The sequence below is a fragment of the Meles meles genome, chromosome 1, assembly GCF_922984935.1.
Source record: "Meles meles chromosome 1, mMelMel3.1 paternal haplotype, whole genome shotgun sequence".
NCBI lineage: Eukaryota > Metazoa > Chordata > Mammalia > Carnivora > Mustelidae > Meles > Meles meles.
Window position 1 is genome coordinate 16,228,922 of NC_060066.1, and position 16,917 is coordinate 16,245,838.

Below are 16,917 nucleotides of genomic sequence, written 5' to 3' on the forward strand. Positions count from 1 at the left end.
AAAGCTAACCAACATTTTTGAAAATAATTTTGTAATCCCAGAAAATGATGTGTCCTTTTCAGGAAGCTGTGTGTTATAAAAACCTTTGACTAAGCCAGATGTGTTTTAAATGTCCGAGTTCACTACTTCTGTCCTATAATCTCAAGATAATAAAAGTCCTTTAACTTAAAAATACTTAACAATTTTTTTCATGCTAAAATAAAATTAACAAGGAAATTTTTTTTGCATCATACAGATACTTTGAAAAACAGTTTGAACTGGCAGAACAGACAAAATTACCAATGTTTCTTCACTGTCGGAACTCACATGCTGAATTTTTGGGTGAGTTAAAGCCAAAGTCTCATTTAGAATTTAAGAATTTTGCAGAAATCAAGCAAGGTATTAGCCAACAGTTGTTTGTTTTTCATTCACAGACATAATGAAGAGAAACAGAGACCGGTGTGTGGGGGGAGTGGTAAGTAGAAGAGTTGCCCAGAAGCTTCCTTGTTCCTCAGGTTGGCGAAGTAATTCAGGGATTAGCAGTCAGTGTTCCTCCCCCTCTTACTGAAGGACGCACGTTTACCTTGGAATCTATGGGCCAGATGCGATACATAAATCACACGGATTTAATTACATTTATTTTGTTCAAAGTACAAGAATGATAGAGTTTGGTTCACAAGAAAACCCCGTGAATGAACTCGTTTCAGGAGCGTGGGTGATCTTCTTTTCCTCTGCCTCTTCCGGCAGCCATTCTTCGGTGGTTTTCACTTGAAATTCTGAGCAGGGTATTTTAATATTTTCATTCTCACTTCAGGTTTGCCTTCTTAATTTCTTGTCGGCTGTACTCATTTGCTGTTAACCACTCTGATCCGAGACCCCTCCTTTCTGTAATTTGCTTCTACTCTAAACACTTCTGTGTGGTCATTTCAGTCAGTTCCCATAAAGGTTATCTGCCTTAGCTCAGGCATCCAAAGCAGTGTTTCTTAAGTCTTTTTTAGCTTATGGGTTCTTTTGAAAATCTGCCTCAGAAAAACTCTCCGATGCACACATTTTCACCTCTAATTTTAGGAGCAATTCACTGGTCTCTAGCAGAAAAGCTATTATCCAGCTCTATAAATCAGTCCTACTAAGTCCAAGTAAGGACAGAGGAAATGGCACTTAGACTTACTGTACCTACTCCCTATGGGTATCGTACTGTGTGCCCGCACTGTGCTGCTGAGTGTCATCTGTCTTCTCCCAAGTTTGTAGCCCTGCTTCGTGTCTCATGGACTGCTAGCGATAATGTGTTCTGCACTGCTGTTCACTTTGTATCTGTAGTTTACTGACCCTCTTTGGGAACTGAGAGAGGCTTAGAGGCTCTCATTAACGCCCTTGCGATTAATGGTTCTACCCCTTAGCCCTATATTGTTTTATTTCTAAAGAATTTACTTAACAGCAACAAATCCAACCTAAATGTTTGACTTTTTTCAAAAAAAGATAATGCTACAGGGTGCCTGGCTGGCTCAGTGGGTAGAATGTGTGACTCTCGATCTTGGGGTTGTAAGTTCAAGTCCCACATGGGGTGTAGGAATTACTTGAAAAAAAAAATCACCGAACAAAGTATAACTAACTTTCTGACATGGTTTATGAAGAGTCTTATTTAAAGTTATTTTGATGTTAATGGAGGATATATTTTCTAGTCAGCTGCAAATGTTGAGGGGAAGACAGACTCTTCTGGGCAGCTGTGTAACATGGTTCTGTTTTTGAGAAGCCTGTTTTTCGTAATGGATTCGGACTCTGGCTGCTGTATGAACGCATTAATGACATCACTTGTTAGGTGTGTGTGTTTATTTTTATAAAAAGATTTATTATTTGTTTGAAAGAGCACGCACACATCAGCGGGGGAAGGGCAGAGGGAGGGAGAGAATCCCAAGCAGACTCTGCATTGAGCCCCATATGGGGCTTGCCTCCATGACCCATGAGATCACGACCTGAATTGGAACCAAGAGTTGGCTGCTTAACTAACTGAACCACCCAGGTGCTCCCACTTGTTAACATGTATTTAAAGAAGTATTGTTAATTGTGGTTTTGATTACACAAATAAGTTCAAAGTGTTAAAAACTACGCTTTAATCCCTATAGCTTTGAAGAACACCATCTTGGTCCTTTTTGCCTCCTGAGATACTACTGTGTAACGGTTCACGTTTTTTTAGTGACATTCTCACAACTCTTTATCGATCTTATAATTGTCCTCTTAAGTCATCTCTCTTCTAGAAGAAAGTAGCCCATAACATAAAATTGAACATTTTAAGATATGCTTTACATGGTTTTATAACATTTTTAACTTCATGCTTTTGCCTGAGGATGGGGCTCCCAGCGCCAGTCCCCTTCCTGGCGGTGCTGCAGGAATGCTGGAGCGGAGCCATCAGACAGCTACAGACAGAAGTTCTAGGTGGTCTTCTCCCCTCTTGCCTCACATCGGGGGGATGTTGACCCATTTTAATTGTGAGATTGGATTTGAAAATAAAAACTGTAGGGGCCACCACATTTGAAACGCTCTGATCCAAAAAACCCTAATGCATCTCTATTTCTGCTTAGAAAGTCTTATTGGTGTCATTTAGGATATTAAAGAAAGAGTAATTAAATAAAATTCTACCTATATGTCCTTAGGTGCATTCCTTTGATGGTACGAAGGAAGCAGCCGCAGCCTTGGTTGACTTGGATCTCTATATAGGATTTAATGGTTGGTAGGTCCTTATATTTGTTTTATATTAAGTAGACTTCTTGTTCTACAGCGAATTGCAGATATGGATTTAAATGTATTTGTTTATCACATTGATCTTGGCCTGTGAATTTCCGTAAGTATGTAAGAAGTTAAACGGTGCCATTCCTGCAAGTTAAAAACTCCATTACTCCTATTCAATTAAAACTTGAAAGTTATAGGGCACCAGGTTGGCTCAGTTGGTAGAGCATGCGGCTGTTGATCTTGGGGTGGTGAGTTCAAGCCCCACTTTGGTCATAGAGCCTACTGAAAACTTGCAGGTTGTACACTAACCTGGCATCGCAGTTACAGAAAACAGTTTTGTATCCAGATCGACAGCTTGGCTTTCTCTAGCAATGCAGTCAATTCTCAGGTCATTTTATCCCTTTAAAACATGCACGATTGCAGCCTTGTGTACGCATGTACACAATGATGTCTGCCCCTATGACATAATCATTTCATAGATCTCTGTAGGCCAAGACAGTGAGGCTCTCAGAAGTTAAGAAACCAGTTTAAAGTAACTGATAGCGTGAGAACCAGTGTCTTCTGCCTCCATGCTCGCTGACCTTTCTGCTGGTACACCAACGTGTTGTCTGCTGGCCCCGCTGGGTCCCTGGGCTGTCCCTCCCCGGTGTTTCGTTCCTTTAAAAACTACCACTTAGCTGACTGCATTAGTTTTTACTAGAATATCTCCTCAGGGAAATAGAACCATGAAATTATTTACTATGGAGTTCAGATTTATTTATATGTCCTAGGTGCTGCTTCTGTATTTTAATGATTTAATCAGTAAACCACTATGGAAAGGAATACATGAATAATAGATTATAAAGTAGTTTTGAAAAACTTACAGACACAGCCTCCCCACCATACTCTCTACTTGTAAGTCAGCTTTCCCAGAGACACCCACTTAGCTCTTCATCATCATGTGTCTGAGTATTAGTGTGTGCAGTTCTCTCTTAATTCATCTTCTCTGTTTCCGTTAAGGAGTACGAGCGTCTTTGTTCTTACATCCGGCACTTCCCTGCCGCCTGAATTCTTTCCTCCACAGGCTTCTCAGTGTACTTAGTTTGGAATTTGGGGTTGTTTGAGCATTTAGTGTTTTCATTATTATGTCTGTGTAAATACTGTTGACTGCTGAACATTGGATATACAGCTTTGTTTTCCTGGTGCAGCTTTCCTTATTTTTATATTACTTGTTTTTCTTCAAAAGCTGAAGCCTTCTCACACTTTGCAACAGCTCTGTGAAACGCCTTCCTCTGTTTCTCCACATGAGGAAACTGTCTAGATAACCTGGCTCTCTAGATTTATCTGTTCAGTTTCTGACCCTTCCATCTTCTCCATTTCGGACCAGTGTCTGCTCCACGGCAGAACTCTTACTTTTAGATCCGTGTATTCAGTTTTATTTTGCTGGAACATGTTTCAACTGAATTTACTTTGCCCTTGAAAGATTGCCCAGATAGTTAATGAAAGAAAAACAAAAACCCTTCTACTGGGTATTTTTCCTGGGCATAAAATTTTGGACTAGAAATAATTTTCTATTAAGTCCATGAGAATTTGCAGGACTCCATTTCTAGGCTTAATGTCAGTAAATCAGTGGCTGTCCTCATTTCTAGTCCTTACCCTGTAGTCCTACTATTTTCTCCCAGTGGAATATTTTAGTTCTTTACCTCTGAAATTATTAGACTTCACAAAGGTGTTCGATGGGTTTGTCATTCAGAGTTCGTGCACTCTCTACAGGCCCATTCCAGCTAGAAGCTCATCTCTGTCCATTCTGGGAGGGTTTTTTTTTTTTTCCTGTTCTTTCTTTGGACCCCTCAGGTTCATACTCTGATCTCAGTTTTTCCCCCTATAATTTCTATCTCTGTTTCTCCCACTTTCAAAAATATTTTGCAACTTTTTAGTACAACTTGAGCTTCTGGTTCCAGCATCTGAAAGCTCTTCCTGCTGTTGTCTGGTTTGACAGAAGCACATGCATCTTGTTGTCTCCCTGAAGAAGAGTTAGTTATTTTTTGTTTGCCATATCATGGTTTTATTTCCTCCGAGCTCCTTTTTCTTTGTTTCAGTCCCTGTCATGACTTCTTCAAATGTCAGGCAATTCTTATGCTCTGTATTTACAAAGTTAAGATAAAAAGCTCTTTGGAATCTCTGTGGGGAGAGAGCGCATCGCCGGGCAGGCCAGCCCACCGCACCAGGGATTCCTAAATGTCAGCCTGTCAGGCTCTTTCTGGGTTGCTCCAGTTTCTTCAGACTGGCATCCTCTGATCTCCGCTGGAAAGGGTCGGGATTCGTCAGTGTGCTGGTGTTCTGGGGCAGAATGAGGGTGGAGAGAGGAGCTCACCAAGCAGTCAGCTTTCGGTCTCTGTTTTCACCCCACCCTTCCCCCCTGCACGCCTCTGGTGCTGCGCTATCTCTGATTTAGCTTCTCCAGAGACTGTACGCACAACCTCTCCCCCTTCTCTCTCGGGCCAGGGGTAGGGGGCAGAAGTAGTCATCTCTGCACCCGCTTCCTGGGAAGTAATCTGACACTTCTGTCTTTTCTGTTCCCCACCTTTTCTGTTCCACACCTTCTGTTCCCCACTTGCCGTGTCCCAGCCTAAGGCCCTCGATCTTCCAGTTCTTAGAACTTGCTTGGGTCAGTTGGTTTGCTTGTCTTTGGTGTCTCCCGCTGCAGCCACATGACACCTAAGTCACCTTAGCACAGAAATAGATCATTTATCATTTTACCATTTACTTTCTGCTGTACATTTTGTGACTAGGAGTCAGAAATATCTCCTAGTTTTATTAAAAAAAAAAGTGGGTTTTTTTTTTCTTTCCTTCTTATTTTGAAATGATTTTTAAGAGCAAGATAGTAGGAGCAGCCAGGTGGTTCAGTCAGTTGAGTGCCTGACTCTTGATTTCGGCTCAGGTCATCTCAGGGTCATGGGACTGGGCCGCAAGTCAGACTTCACGCTCAACACGGAGTCTGCTTGAGATCCTCTCTGTCCTTCTGCCCTGCTCATACTTTTGCTCTCTAAATAATCTTTTAAAGGAAGAGGGTAGAAGGTCTTTATTTCACCAACTTGATTTAGTACATTTAGAGATTTCTGTATGACCTTGAATTTATAAAGATTTGGCTTTAAGTTAATGATATGATTTTTTTTCCTGTATTAACTCAGAATTAACATTAGTCATTTAATCATTCAATATTTCTATTCTTCTGAAATTCAATTTATTGCAGTCTTAATCTGAGTCTCTTGAGTTATGGTAATTTAATCTATACTGCCTGTGACATAAAGTCTGTTTTCTAAGGGTTAAATTATAATATTTTCCTCCACAAAAATGGGAAAGTTTCAGATTTGACTATGGAATCATGTAGCTGCTCTTCTTTAAATGGAAAACCTCACTAAAGATATAACTGGCTTTGATTTAAAAATATTTCTTCGTAGTATATACTGCTGTATTTAGATCAGCTTTTATAAGCGTGGAGTACATGTAGGAAACAACTAAGTCAGACATGATTTCTTATCAAGAGATTGAAAATACACAACTCATTTGATAACTGGAAGTTTTAAATTTAATACCCATATCAAGCATATCAATATATTTTTGAAAATACTCCTATTGGTCAATTGTTAACGCTGGCTGAAAATAAGAGTTTTGTTTTTTTTCTAGAGAACAGTAATAAAAAGGCTGGTATTTATGGCAAGTTAGACACACACTTCCCTTTCATTCCTCCTAAAATCATTCTAAAGTAAAATCCTGTGTATTCAAAGTGGAAAACATAAGAGCAAAGAAACAAGGCTGGGGTTTCTGGAAGAGACCAATTAGAGACCAATTAGACTAAAGGGCCCCAGAGGAGGTGAGAACAAATTTGGCATGCAGAATCATAGAGAGGACTTTGGGTTTAGTATTAGTGACAAATGGGACTAAGTTAGGGTAATTCAAGACCTCATAGAGAAAGCTGTCACTCCCTGTGTTCATTGCCAGGCACAGAGTACAGGTGCAGCAAGCATTTCTACTCAAAGGGAAATCTCTTTTCTCTGGAAATGGAACCAAATTGTGAGAGCTAAGACTTGGAAACTCTAATGTTGATCCCAGAGGAAAGAATCTGGAGGAGCAGAAGCCTCACAGTTCGTCTGTGAGAAGTGAGTTAGCTCCCTCCCTTCTCACTCTTAAATGAAATCGCAGATCTGTGTGCCCAGTCCCGGCCTGTCCCACAGGAGCTTCCAGTAAGATTCCCCACTCAGAACTGGCAGTAAGAGAGTCCTCTGTTTTCACAAAAGCAGAGGGATCACAACACTGGTAACTCAAGCCTCCTTAATCATAACTGATAATTAAGGACCACCAGATAAATGAGGTGAACCAACAGAAAGAAAAAGACCGAGATAAATAGAAAAATTAACACCAGAGGAAACAATTTAGGGAAAAGAACTTTAAGAGAGACTCGATATAGTAAAGACTGAGATGTTACATCCATAAAATATGAGCAATATTGCAAGAAAAAGATCCTAAGAGTCCTTTAATGATTAAAAATAAATGTCTGTGTTTATAAAACAATACCACCATTGGAGGAAGTGAGGGAATCAACACATTCAACAGGAAGACACGTATTTTTCCCCCCTACCACCTACCATTGGGCACCTTATAGTAGACACAGGAATTTTTTATACAAGTATTCTAGTGAATAAGGGCTGACCGAATTCTGTCAGCATTCTGCAACTTCTGGTAAACTAAGTGGTCTAAGCACTGGGCATCCATGGCCGCCTCCTGTCACAAAAATACAACCAGACACTGTGTGCCTCTCTAAGTAGAAAATCCTACCACGTATGGCAGTCTTGCCAAAATAAGAAGAAAAAAATCCCACCTGAATCTGGTCAAGACTCTAGATGGTAATGTAGATTCCCTGTAAGAAATACAAAATTTCCTTCAGGTTGACATGACCAGGAGCATGGTGGCGGAGGAGGATCCCACCTCCTCCCGCAGACACTCCCAGGCAACGACTGTATGTAATGCAAGTCTTTCAGAGAATGACCTGATCGGCAGAACAGCTCTTCCATACTGTGAAAAAAAAGCCACACTGAGAAGGGTGAGGAGGAGCAGAGACATGGTAGGGAACCAAATATGTGGTATGTCAACTCACAACCAGGAGGGGACGGCACAAGTGTAGAGGGCCTCCCTGAGGAGCAAGGGGATCAAGCCCCACCCCACATCAGGTGCCCCCTTGCCTCCTGACTGCCCTGGGGATCTGCACCAGGAAGACAGGCCTCCATCACGTTTGGCTTGGATAAGCAGCAGGATTTTACTCCAGCAGAGCCAGGGCACTATTAGAAACCGAGTCTCTACTCATAAGGTTCAGCATACCAGTATCACTCCAAGATCCAGAAGAGAGACAGCAGTTTAAAAAGTACCTGGGTTGTACAGGAAGGAGATTTATTGGCTCATTTTAGGGTGGCTGCTGGAGGGGCAGGGATCTACAGAAAAATCTCTCTGGGACTGGGAGTGTTAGCACGTGCCCCCCACCTAGCTGGCCTGATGCTGATGAGAGCCAGTTCTGACACTCTCCCAGCTATCTTGATCGCACCGTTCACCCTGCCTGGCATTCTGTGTCAGACCCACTCCGCCCAACCTGCCAGGTTAGTCACGTCCCCTTCCAAAGTGGCTCTTGCCCAGCAACACCCAGTGGTCACTTTGTTTGGGACTGGTGAACCCACAAAGCAACTACTGCCCCCACCCAGCATGCCTGCAGGGACTTCAGGAGGGCGTCTCAGTCAGCTGGGCTTGGGGACAGCCCTGCCCACTAGTACACTCACAGCAGCTGCAGTACACAGTAGGAGGGCATAAGCAGCCTACAACTCCTGGAGTGCTTGGTTCTGACGACCATGGGGGATGTTACACTGTTCAGCCCCACAGGACACTTCTATACAAGGCCACTGCTTACAAGGCCAGCAGATAGAACTGATGTAATACAAAGGAAAAAAAAAATCACAAAATGAGAAGACAGAAGAATTTATTCCAAATGAAAAAACAAGACAAAACCTCACAAACAGAACTAAACAAAACCAAGACAAGCAATCTACCTGATAAAGAGTTCAAAGTAATGGTCATAAAGATGCTCAGTGAACTTGAAAGAAGTGGATGAAATTAGAAAAAGAGAAAATTAAAAAAACCAATTAGAGATAAAGAATACAATAACAAGTAAAAAACAACAACAGATTAAAGGATACAGCAGAATAGATTGGTGACCTGGAAGACAGCAGTGGAAACCATCCAAGCTGAACAGAAAAGGACATCTTTAAAATGAGAATAGGTTAAGAGACCTCTAAGACAACATAAAGTGTGCTAACGTTCGCATTATAGGAGTCCTAGAAGGAGAAGGGTGGGGGGATGTGAAGATGTGAAGAAACGTTTCCTAACCTGTGGGAGGAAATAAATGTCCAGGAAGCACACACAGCCCCAAACAAGATGAACCCAATGAAATCTGCACCAAGACACATAATAAAAAGGTGAAAAATTGAAGAGTCTGTAAAGCAGTAAGAGAAAAGAAACTATATACAAAAGGGAAACCCCCTAGTGCTATCTGCTGAATTTCTTTTTTTTTTTTTTTTTTTTTTTTTTTTTTTTTTTTAGCTAAAGCTTTGCAGGCCAGAAGGGAAGGGTGTGTTGATACATTCAAAGTGCCGAAAAGAAAAAGCCTACAATGAATTGTGCCTGGCAAGGTTATCATTTAGAATTAAAAGAGAGAGAGGGTTTTTCAACCTGGAAAGGGAATAGTGCAGTGCTTTTAGAATGTGTTCAAACTTAAAAGGAACATCAGCTCAAAACAGACTGCTATAAACACAGGGTGTTGTATATGAACCTCACTGTAACCAGAAACTGAAAACCTATAATAGATACCCAAAAAGTAAAGAGAAAGGAATCCAAGCATAACACTAAAGAAAGCCATCAAACCACAAGGGCAGAGAGAACACGAGAAGGAAGAATTGGAAAAGCAACCAGAAAACAATTACCTATCAATAATTACATTAAACATAAATGGATCAAATACTCCAACCAAAAAGTGTGAGGTGACGATCTAAAAAGAAACAAAACAAAAAAACTTCTGTATGCTGCTTATGAGAGAATCACTTCAGGCCTAAAGATACACGCAGACTGAAGGTATGAGGAAAATGATAGTGCACACGAACAGAAGCGGCAGCAGCAGCAACAAAAGCTGCAGTAGCTATGCTTAAATGATACAGTCTTTGTTTTAAAGTATAGTGTAACAAGAGATAAGGGCATTGTGTAATAATAAAGGGATCCAACAAGGAGATATAATAATTGTAGATATCTGCACTCAAGATAGCATCTAAATATACAGAGTTCATTAACAGACATAAAGGGACAAACTGATAGTAGTACAGTTATTACTAGACACCTAGATCAGCCAAACAGAATAGAGAGCCCAGATACAAATCCAGATGAACACAGATGAAATCAAGACTGGGAAACTCTTCAGGGCAAATAACTGGGTTTCTCCAACAAATTTTTAAAGAAAAAAAGAGATTCAGGGGCACCAGAGTGGCTCAGTGGGTTAAGCCTCTGCCTTCCGCTCAGGTCGTGATAGGGTCCTGGGATCAAGCCCTGCATCGGGCTCTCTGCTTGGCAGGGAGCCTGCTCCCCTCCCCTGCGCCTGCCTCTCTACCTGCTTGTGATCTCTCCCTCTGTCAAATAAATAAATAAAATCTTTTTTTAAAAAAAGGAAAAAGAGATTGAGGAAAATTTAAGAGGTTAAGAGATTTAGAACACTGACCAGTTGCAGTATATGGCCCTCATTTGGATCCTGAGCCACACAAACTTAAAGAATGTAGGACACTGAGACAGTTTGAATATTGGATAGATGATGATAAAATAGGGTTTTCTTTGACATGCTTAACAGTATCGTGGTTACATTAAAAGAGAACTTTAAGCTTAGAGATACATGCTGAAATATTTTCTGAAATAAATGCTAGAATGTTGAAACTATACATTTTGAATTTCCTTCAGGATAATACAGGAGAGGTTTGGGATGAGTTGATGGGATAATATCAGCCAGGAATTGATAATAGATTGGGGCCGAGTAGTGACTACATGGGGGTTCTGTATTCTAGTTGTACATGTATTTTAATCTCTCCATAATAAAAACTTAAATACATGCTAAAATTTAAATAGAACATAAGGACAGTATTAATCATCACGACATTATATAGCAAACCATCCTAAAACTCACTGGCATATTACAGTAAGCATTTTTTCATACTACTGGGTCTTAGGATCAGCTGAGGGTTGACTGACTGATAGGAGGGTCTCTTGGCCACAGGCACATGTTGAATTCAGATCTGAGCTGGGTTTTCACTCTGGGTGCCCAGGCGGAGGAGGTAATGGCTATTAGTGCATGCTACTTTCAGATCACAGAAGTGCCATCAAAATTTTAAAAAGTGTGTTTTCAAGCCTCTAACCCTGTCATCCAGTCAAAGCAAGTCTTGAGGCCATGACCAGATTCAAGCTCCTCCTTCCTACTATGAAACCGTGGCAACGGTGCAGATACATTTCTATGAAAGGAAAGTGAAGAACTGGGACCAGTAATCCAGTCTGTCTCAAGGTCTGAAAGTGAAAGTTAAGGAAATGAAAGTTAATTTCCCAGGAAAGGGTAAGAGAAACACGGCCTTAGCAGATCAGTTCAGGAGTTGTAAAACTGACAAATACAAGTCCCAGAAGGAGATGAGAAAACAAAAGGGGAAAATTCCTTTTCCCATAGTTTTTTTCCAGAGTTGGGGGGAGGGGTCTAAATTGAAAGGGTTTTAACTCCCCTAAGTGAAAAAAGTCTCACGTTTCAGAACGTCAGGAGTAATGGAAGATCCTGTTTCCCTATGTGGGGAGAAGGACATCTCCTAACGAGGTTTTCACTTTCATGCCTTGTTAAATACTCTTAGTTCTGTGACTGTGATTTTCATCGTTTATGATGATTCTATTGCTGATTAGTGAAACATTAACTTTGATTCCGTCCTAGCAGTAGTTGCAAAACTGGCCATACCTTCCAACTCCACATTTGATTCTGAGTTATGCAGATTACCCAGGGAAGCAAACGAGTTCTTTTTACACAGACTGACTCAGAAAGTTAATGGACAGTCAGCTGATAAACACAAAAAATTGCATCCTATTAAAGGCAGTGTGTGGTTGGAATAGATCTTAATCTAGATCCTGTAAGGATGGAAATGTGTATATTGCCATTATAGCCAACCAGAGTTTTGTTTGTGGACTTTAGGTTTTATGTTTTAGGTAAGTTTGTAATTTGAAAAAAACTTGACTAAATACATGAAATTTTTTTAAGCTCACTGAAAACCGAGGCTAATTTGGAAGTTCTGAAGTCAATACCTAGTGAAAAATTAATGATTGAAACTGGTAAGTTTATGCTTTTAGAACTTTTTCATATCAAACCATATCAAAACAGAGCTAGACAAAAGTTAAATATTTTAAAACAGTTAATTCATAGCCTCAACGACTGTACTTTACAGAAAACCTTTGGGGTTTTTCATCAATTGATAGAAAAGTATTTTTGCAACCAAGATTCTCAATTTTGGAAGTTTGATTAAGCCTAAGCACTTAAAAAAGGAATATTAAATATGTAACTAAGGAGGTTGTAATCATGTATATTTTATTAAATAAGTAGTCTTAATGAAGTACCCCACTTGGGGTTTCACAAACTTCAGAGTTTTTTTAATAGCGTTGTCTTTGTAATGGCGTAATTTTACAGTACTTTCACATAAAGTACAAGAATTTAAATCAAACTGGTTTAGTCAAAGAATTTTAGAAATCTGTTCCCTCTTAATAAAAGTTAGAAGCTAAACATTTTACCTAACTCAAGGCTTTACTTACATGTATGGGCTTTTTTAGTAAAGTCAAGCCTAACCATCAGGTTTATTTCTTTGGAGAGTCATGAAAATGAAATGATCTTATTGAAAGTACAATGCTTATAAAATGTGTGAATTCTTATTCTTTATTAAAGAGGTAAGTGAATAATCCCAGGTTGTTTTTTTTTTAAAGATTTTATTTAGTTGAGAGAGAGAACACAAGCAGGGAGGAGGGTCAGAGAGAGAAGCAGACTCCCTTAGCGGAGCAGAGTCTGATGTGGGGCTGGATCCCAAGACCGCAGGACCACGACCTGGGCTGAAGGCAAACGCTTAACCACCTGAGCCACCCAGGTGCCCCAGTCCCAGTATATAAAGCCACTCTTGCACATTCAGTAGAGGCTTAACCTAAATGTTGCCAGGTGAAAATTTGTATTTCTTCTGGCTTTGTTTTTTGAAAGTATGCCATACACCAACAGTAATATTAGAAAAATATATAATGAAAGTGAGTCTTAAAAATCATTAAAAAAATTTTTTTAAAGGCATTTAAAAATTTGTACAGTTCAAGATTTAATATTGTGCTTAGAATTGTTTTTGCTTTTTACCATTTTTAAGCTGAATCATGACTTAAACATTTTAGAAGTTACATAATTGATAATGTTTATTGAGAACAATGATTTCAAAGATAAGCCTCATTAAGACACTTCTTTGCTTAACTCTAGACGCACCTTGGTGTGGAGTGAAAAGTACACATGCTGGATCCAAATACGTAAAAACTTCATTTCCTACCAAAAAGAAGTGGGAAAATGGGCACTGCTTAAAAGACAGGAATGAACCCTGCCACATAATGTAAGTATTTGGTTTCCATGGTCTTCAGAATATTCAAGTCAACCACCAAATGCCATTTACAAAATGAACTCAAGGGACTGAGGTAAAGTCCAGTAACATCCAAATGAAGTTCCGATCAGAAGCCACCGTTTTAATGCAGCGATGTGGAAGGCTCTGCACCCAGGTTGCTCTAGCTAGGCTCCTCTCTCCCCATCGTCTCCACCTCTCAGTTCATTACCAGTGGTTTTATTACAGGAGTGAAAACTTCATGTGGTCTTGGTCACTTGTCATTTTGTAGGAAAGGGGAAAGAGTCTCATGCAGCTTCCTTGCTTATGGTTATACAAATGCACTCAGCAGGAGACCTTTTTGTGTATTTTAAATGACTTGACAACCTGAATAAACTTAAGTATTAACACATTTCTTGAAGCCTCTGAACAAAAAGGTCAGGTTATGGAAAGATTTCCTTTTTCTAACCCAAAAAGGCGGGGGGGGGGGGGGGGGGGGGGGGGGGGCAAGCAGCAATTCAGCATCATGTGCGCGTGGAGGGAGGGGCTGTTGAGGAGCTGTAGAGCTCATAACTTACAGGGTGAGTTCCTGTCACGTTCACGCGCTCATCATCCAGTTTGTTTGCATAAGCAGATAATTTAAATCGCAATTCTGTCAGTCTCTTGTGGTTTACCAGTTCAGGCGATTGAACGGTTACTTTCAGATTATAGTAATTCCTTCCATATGCATTTTTTTAGTAGTTTTTAACTGATAAGAGTATTAGGTAAGCCAGCTCTAAAATTCAGCAGGCAGAGAACTGAAGATTTATTCTATAAAAATAATACTGGAAAGATTTTCCTTTATTAATATGCTGGTGTTGGCAAAGATTTTAAAGCTGAATGTTTTAAAACCCATAGGCTGAGGAATATATTTAAGTTCTGATTAGTAAAGAATCACTTGTACCTTTTATGAGATGTAGGTAGTTGCAAATTCAGTCAGGAGACAGAAGACAATTATTACTGAATCATTCTTCACAGAGATTTAATAGGACACTAGAGACAAGAAACTGGTATTTTTCTAGTAGCCAGCTCAGGGGAAGTATTTGCCAACAGCGTATCCAAGTCAGTTTTCTGTACTGCCTTAATGTTAAGTACAGTATAGCTGTTGACTCTCGTGCCATTTGCGAAACAAAATTCCAAGGGTCTTCCAGTGCAGACTGGTGAGAACCAAGAAAGCCCGAGTCTCATCTGCAGTCATGACTACAGCTGAGGCGGCGGGAGCTCGGGGAAGCCAGCATTTACAAACTGCCAGTGTTTAAGTCACATTTCAGAACACACATGCCTCTAGTCTAATGCTAATTACTAATTCCTACTTACAAAGTCATCTTTATCAAACCCATCTATTAACAATTTTGTTTTAATTATTTTTATAGAGATCTTTCCTCCCTTTTTAATTTTAAATTCCTTGAAGCACATTTTGAAGGTCCTGCATGTCAGGAAAGGTCCGGGTTAGTTACTGAGGCTACCTAGAAGAATCAGGACATTCCCTGCCCTGCATCCATCCACCAGATGACTCGGTACCTTCTGCCGGGCACTTGGGATAAGATATTGAAGGAGTCAGACAGGGATCTTTGCCCTCCTGGAGCAAATAAGCAGAAAGTATAATCCAAAACTCGTGCCGTTACAGAAGTGTGAACATATGACGAGGACCCTAGGACGGCAGCTGCCTGCCTTAAGGAGAAATAGCTTAACTAAGGTGATACTTCACCTGGTCAGGGGGTACAAATGGGCCTTGTGCCAGACCAAGACAAACACGGCGAGCAAAGGCAGACTGGCAGAAGGGCTTGCTGCTCTGGGGGAGACAATGAGATTAGTGTGGCGGAAAGTAGGATGCATGGGTGAGCGCAAGCGCAGGAAGGCAGGGTGGGGGGTAGGTGAGGCCAGAATGGTGAGGGCTCTTGTATGCCAACCTCAGCAGTGCACATTTCATCAGGACCCAAAAAAGGATTTTAAGCAGGAAAGGGGCAGTTTTTTTTTTTTTTTAAAGCTGTAACGTGTCAGCATAGAAAAAGGACTGAAAGGGAGGTGGGTGGCAGGAATCATACTGGTTTCACCCAGTATTATGCAGGTAAGTTTCAGCTGAATAGTTAAGAGAATTCTGTAGTTTACTAAGAGAACTGGGCCTTTAGTGTCCATTTAAATGCTAATGTATTTGCTTTTAGCACATTTTGACTCGGATACAAATTTAGTCTATTAATAAGCATGGCTGTTGCATTACAGTTATATAATTAAAAGATGCCAGTTAATCCCTAATTCCTTTATGTGTTCATTTTTAAGAAACTCATACCAGGGAGAAAAATCTTAACGAATACTTAAATGTTCACTTTGGACTTCAGATCTTTCTAATTCATGTATAAAAACCTATACAATCTATATCTATATAGATGTATATATCTATATAGATATGTAGATCTAGCAATCTATAGTATTGCTAGAGAACAGTACTACTGATTATTCGAGGAACACAACTGAAAGATCTGACACCTGGGCTAGTCTGGCTCTTGCAGGGAGTAAGTAGAGGAAGAGAAAGCATCCCTCCTCCCCCACCCCATAACCATACACTGTCCCAAGTAAATAACTTCTCACTTCCTTTGCTGTCATTGTGCTGGTCCTGCTGCAGCAAATTCCTGCTGCTTCTGGAACTAAATCTCTTAGCAGTAGCTTTCAGACTTTGCCGTACCCGCAATACCACAGACCTTATGACTCAGCACCCATGTACATATATAAACCCCAAAGAGAAATGAAACAGTACTTCCCTTACTAAGTGCAACGTACGTTTCCTTTTCTTACAATTTTCTGAAAGCTCATCATGACCCGTTAATGAATCCGTAATGACCCACAGTTTAAAAGATCTTTTCATTTTCACTGGGTTAGTTCTGTTAGTTGTGGTTGACATAATATGGGCTGGTTTTCAAATTTATTTGAACCTGGACCTTGGTTCTAGTTATATGCAAGGCTGCCCCAGAAATCTGTCTCAAATTATTTTAAATATAAGTTATTAACTTTTCTGCTCATAGTGCCAAAAACCTTGTACCTGTAAAACTTACTATGTTAAAAGTGCTAGAACAATGGTTTCCTTTATGTGGAAACTAATACCTTTAAAACTGAGCATATACTTGGAAATTAACCATTTTGTTTTTCTTCTAGTCAAATACTGGAGATAATGTCAGCAGTAAGAGAGCAGGATCCACTGGAATTAGCCAATACACTATATAACAACACCATTAAAATATTTTTTCCTGACATGTAATTGGTATGTTCTTTCCATTACCCATCATGTATATAAAATTTCATGGTAAAACTTACTGAAAGATTGAATAAAGGAATTCTCTGGAAGTTGTCTGAAGAGGTACTCCATATTACTACATACTGTCCTCCCTTCATTTTTATTCATCAAGTCAGATCAGAATTTTAGTATCAGTTAAGGTCTTAGTTTACAACAATGAAAACTCCCAAATATTTCATTTTGTAATCTCTTCAAAAG

At 40.0% G+C, this 16,917-nt stretch overlaps 1 protein-coding gene across 2 annotated transcripts in view; it reads left to right on the forward strand.

The window, feature by feature from the left end:
• Window positions 1-16,769, forward strand: part of TATDN1 (TatD DNase domain containing 1) — a 39,662-nt gene extending 22,893 nt beyond the window's left edge. Inside the window, exons 7-12 of one of the 2 annotated variants that reach the window (XM_046007740.1) lie at window positions 236-321; window positions 414-454; window positions 2,628-2,704; window positions 12,044-12,114; window positions 13,283-13,409; window positions 16,581-16,769. In XM_046007740.1, coding sequence (XP_045863696.1) covers window positions 236-321; window positions 414-454; window positions 2,628-2,704; window positions 12,044-12,114; window positions 13,283-13,409; window positions 16,581-16,683 — 505 coding nt within the window. In that variant the 3' untranslated portion in view covers window positions 16,684-16,769. Of the gene's footprint in view, window positions 1-235; window positions 322-413; window positions 455-2,627; window positions 2,705-12,043; window positions 12,115-13,282; window positions 13,410-16,580 lie in introns of those variants that run through there. The other variant, XR_006818644.1, reaches the window with a different exon arrangement.
• The last annotated feature ends 148 nt before the right edge of the window (window positions 16,770-16,917 follow it).